Below are 4,829 nucleotides of genomic sequence, written 5' to 3'. Positions count from 1 at the left end.
TAACATCATTGATGTGTCCTCAAATAATTCCTTTGTGATAAGGAACAAGATCAACCCTACCTGGATGCCTGATCAGCGAAACAAGAGGAGGGTATTCCTGGAGCAGCTAGGAAAGGCACTTGTAATCCCACACATTCAAAGAAGCGAGCGCCTCCCCCGCACCCCAGCCTCTGCAGCACTTGTGAAAGCTGTTCAGGGAGCTGAATCTTGTCCTGATCCACCTGAGGCTGCAGCTGGGGCTGGGGGAGATGCCAATTCTGCCCCCCAAAGAAGGACTGTAAAACAAATACTATGTGCTGCACATGTGAGAAATCTGCAAAGTCCATGCACACACACTTGCATACTGTCCTACATGTGCTAATTAGAGTTGATTGATTTATGTTCTTCACGTTTTTTTGTTGTATCTATAATCTTATTTTATTCTAATTTATTGTTGTTGTGTATACACCTTGTGGGTGGGGGCAATGGTTAAAAAAATGGGAGAAGACTAGTATTTTGTTGTTGAATTCCTCACTTTACAGTATATAAGAATATATCACTGTGTTGTAATAAAAACGAGTGGTGTCCACTGATTAAATGCAGTCTTTCTGCATTGTGAAGAGGGAAACCCCAGATATTCACAAAGTTTGTAATGAATGACAGGTTGTTTCTTAATTCAAAATAGTTTTGGGGTTTAAAATTCAACGAAGCTGTTTTATTTTAGGGGTTTAGTGAAGGTGGGTCATTTTTTACCCTTAGGACAAGGGGAGTATAAAGAATGTTAAGACTACACAAGGGTTAATAACTTCACCATTATCAAAGGAATATTCAATGTCTGCTTTTTTATTTGTACCCATATACCAATAGGTGTCCTTCTTTGCAAGGCATTGGAAAACCTCCCTGGTCTTTGTGGTTTAATCTGTTTTTGATATTCACTGCTCAGCTGATTGACCTTAAAGACAATTGTATGTGTGAGGTACAGAGATGAGGTAGTCATTCAAAAGTCATGTTAAACAATGTTATTGCACAAAAAGTGAGTCCATGTAACTTATGTGACTTGTTAAGCAAATGTTTACTCATGAACTTATTTAGGCTTGCCATAACAAAAGAGTTGAATGCTTATTGACTCAAGACATTTCAGCTTTTCATGTTTAATTCATTTTTATAAACTTGAAAAACATCATTCCACTTTGACATTAGTGGGTTTTGTGTGTAGGCCAGTGACAAAAAAATCTAAATGTTATCCATTTTAAAATCAGGCTAAACACAACACAATTTGGAAAAAGTCAAGGGGTGTGAATACTTTCTGAAGGCACTGTAGCTAGCAATGCTAATGTTAGCTAGCTAAAATGTCAGTACTCTCCCCTCAATCTTAGCTAGCTAGCTAAAGTTATACTGTATCTAAAGTCAATTTGGAGACATCACAACGATGACAAAGGCCTGTCCTGCTAATTATTTGCCTCCTTTTGAAATGTCATCGTGTTTCCAAGCCACAGTAATACACTTTAGACAAAATTTTCTTCAACACCCATTGAGACTGCATTGAGTAGAATGTTCAGCTAGGCATCTGTCCTAAAACTAATGTTCAAAACAATATTGTGACGAAATGTGCAACCCATGAATATAAGGCCACTTGAAATAGAGTATAAGAGAAATCCATCTTGATGATTCATGATTCATTTTCACTTCATCAAACGACAATAAACTAATGCCAAAAGGTGCTTTCTCAAATTGTTTTCGAAGTGACAGAACATCTGAAAGCATTTCCTTTTCATCAAATGGCTGGTAACACAGACTATCATACCAAAAGCGCTTTCCCAAAGGGTTTTGGATACAGTTCACAAGTGGCTTGAACCCTGATCAACTCTCTCACAAACTGATATTGATAGAGTTGAACAAGCCATAGCCCTGACCTAATTCCAAAGTTGTGTAGGATTTTCAGCTGAAGCTCCATTGCTTTGATTGTTGCTGCCATCAGGTGGGGCCTGTCCTCTGAAGGTCCTCGCAGCCCCGTTGGTGGACGCGCATGTGCTCAGTGACCCGGTACTGTCTAGAGAAGGTCATGGGACACTGGGGGCAGGAGTAGGGCCTAACACCCAGGTGGGAGCGCATGTGTCTGTTGAGGGAGCCTCGCTGGCTGAAGGCCCTATCACACATAGTGCACTGGTAAGGCTGGACAGAGGCAGATGCAGGCCCACCCACACTCAGTTGACTCCCATTGGAGTCAGGGTACCCTGCCGAGGGATGTTTGGCTGAAATGTCCAGTAAAACGAAATCTGAGGTGCTGGCTTTGACATTTATGCCAAGGCCTTCTCGGAGGTCAGAGTTAGCCATGGCACTATACAGACCATCGTCGTCCGAGTCACTGGATTGTACAAGGTGATGTTTTTCCCTTGCAAGATAGTGATAGCGAACTTGTCCTTGATACGTTTCCATTTCGTTGGTATTAGTGTTACTGCCCTTGATATCACATCTGCTCTCGTTTGATGTTACCTCCTCAGATATTTTGGGGTTTAGTGTAGAGTAGCTCGTTGCCTCAGTCCATAGATTTAATCTAGAGGCACTCTGAAAGCATTTTGTTTCGTCGCCCTGGGGACAATATCCACTGGTGATCATTGAACTCCATAAATCCTTTAATTTACCCTTATGGGTGTTTTCTATGGCATTATCAGGGATGTACTCATCAGCATCTGAAATATTTTCAAATTGCCGTGTGGGGTGGCATTTAGAACCTTTCTCTTTGTTTGACTCTAACTGATCTATTGTAGTTACCCCTTCGTTATCACTACCGTTGGAAGTTGTATCTAAGTGAGGACAACTATGAATCCTGGAGTAATGACTTGAAGTATTGAAGTGGGATGTAAATTCCTGATTTGTGGTGTTTTCAGTATCATCTTCCTCACCAATTTCTGAACATACAGCAGTATGTGTCAGGATGGCATTCCCAGAACTTTGTAATACAGATTTTTCATCCAACTCCCTCTGACGCCTTCCTGTGTAATATGCTGCATCCTCTGGGGCAGCCATGGGCAGATCCTGGACATTGGAGCATGCACTGCCAGATAAAATCTTGCTTTGTTTTGGTTGTGACTCATATAAAGCTGCCTCATAATTATCATCCGTTTGTAATCCATAGTGCTTTAAATTGTGTCCATGACCAAGTGTCACCTTTCGTTCACTGACTCCTGCCTCCTTTATGGTCACGTCAGACTCACTGTTCAATTTTCTGCTTTCAGGTCTGGTTTCTGACAATAGAGAAGGCTTTCCAGTTGTGCTGACATGGCATATGACGGGGACGACTTCACAACTTAGAGGGGTTGGTGTGCACTGCGATGGAGAATGTTCATTATTCTTGTTTTGCTGATGATCTGAGCGTTTCCTCTTTAGATTGGGGTTTATATCTGCTGAAGGAATGAATATAGAAATTAGAAAGAATATATGATTTTAGAAACTAGAACACAATGTGATATTATTCTTACACAATTTAAATAATTAATAGATTGATTATTTGACCTGCAACAGTGCAGTCAGACTCAGATGATGTGTCCAGTGTGCTCCTTCTTATTAAAGCCTTCTGTAGTTCATCCATTTGCAGATAAGTAGCAGCAGAGAGAATAGATTCATCCTGGTCTGGTGGGGGTAGTGTCCCAGTGTAGATAAATTCCAAAAGAGACCCCAGAATTTCAGTTGAAGGGGATGGAAACTGCAAGTCCAGCAGTGCACCTTTACTGGGGAAAAGGGAAGCCAAGACAGGACTAGAAGCTGACAGGACATTTTTGTGGGCCAGATAGAGTTTCACCGGGTTCAGATGTTGTCGAATCACACAGTCACAAAATTGCCCCTCCATTCTCTGAAAATTTAGTTTCCTCAGCAGGGCCACAGCATGGGTGCTGACCACTAAAGGATATGTTCTCACCTAGGTAACAGATTAGAACAAGCCATTAAAACAAACTCTTCATGGTGTGGCATGAGTCTTTTTGTTCAATATGTGTGAAGTTTGCACATACTGTGTTGAGCATGTTGAGATCTATAAGCTAACTAGACCATTGCAAATATTATGAGAATGTTATGACAATTTAAAATAGGCTATTGTTCTATGATTTTAGAGGCCTCCTGTCCCAATTCTATGGTGACAATAAAATACTTTTTAGATTTATAGAACTGTTGTTTCATGCACACAACAGGTTGATTTGGTTTTGCATTTATTACATACAAAATAATCTCACAATAAGAAACCAGACAGAATAACAAGAAAGTATAGGCCTGTCAATAGACCTATTATTCCGGCCTGTTATTACAAACTAGGATTTCTGTTGATTCACTCAACAAATCGACCATGAAAATAACAGTAATAGAGTTACTATGATAAAGTTGGCACTAGCTGCAATAGGTATGGAACACTGGATAAAATTCTGAAACAATAACATTTTCATTCAGTATAGTTTTATATACTAATAAATGGCATATAATAAAATGGAACATCTATAAAACAAGACAAACGTATTGTGTTACTTACATTCATCGTGAACGCACTCTTCTTAAATAAGTGCATAGAATCCTTGCAAAAGTGAAAACTAAAGTATCCGTGTATATACTCCGCTGCCGGTGTCTACGTGCGCTTTCATTCGGAAAAGAATCACACGCTTTTGATACTACGAGGCTGACGACGTGACACTCTTCAACAGCTGCTTTTAGGGAGTCCCTGCCATGACGTCAAAGTCTCCATGTCCGGCTATGGTGAGACCCAACCCACATTTCCCCTGCAGTGTCCTCTCTTGTTCCATGCAATGATGTAAACACACATCATTGGTTAACGACCCTGCGCAAGCCCTCAGTGATGCTTTGTTGAT

The 4,829-nt window shown here is 40.5% G+C and overlaps 1 protein-coding gene across 1 annotated transcript; it reads right to left on the bottom strand.

Moving 5' to 3' along the window:
* Positions 1–1,114: 1,114 nt before the first annotated feature.
* Positions 1,115–4,501, bottom strand: LOC129828452 (myoneurin-like). The gene is made up of 3 exons (XM_055889492.1): positions 4,496–4,501; positions 3,493–3,895; positions 1,115–3,380 (listed from the first exon to the last, which is right to left on the bottom strand). Exons 1-3 carry the CDS (start codon positions 4,499–4,501, stop codon positions 1,954–1,956), a joined length of 1,836 nt encoding a protein of 611 aa, XP_055745467.1. The 3' UTR covers positions 1,115–1,953.
* Between the last annotated feature and the right edge of the window lie 328 nt (positions 4,502–4,829).

This window comes from Salvelinus fontinalis, chromosome 30 (assembly GCF_029448725.1).
Source record: "Salvelinus fontinalis isolate EN_2023a chromosome 30, ASM2944872v1, whole genome shotgun sequence".
Taxonomy (NCBI): domain Eukaryota; kingdom Metazoa; phylum Chordata; class Actinopteri; order Salmoniformes; family Salmonidae; genus Salvelinus; species Salvelinus fontinalis.
Note: the sequence above shows the minus strand (reverse complement) of the source record. Positions and strands in the feature narration are given on the sequence as shown.

Bases quoted from the DNA above. Each gene is read 5' to 3' on its own strand.
- LOC129828452 (XM_055889492.1), bottom strand. The intron at 3,381-3,492 runs GTCAAATAATCA...TTCCTTCAGCAG, and splicing joins GTCTGACTGCACTGTTGCAG to ATATAAACCCCAATCTAAAG.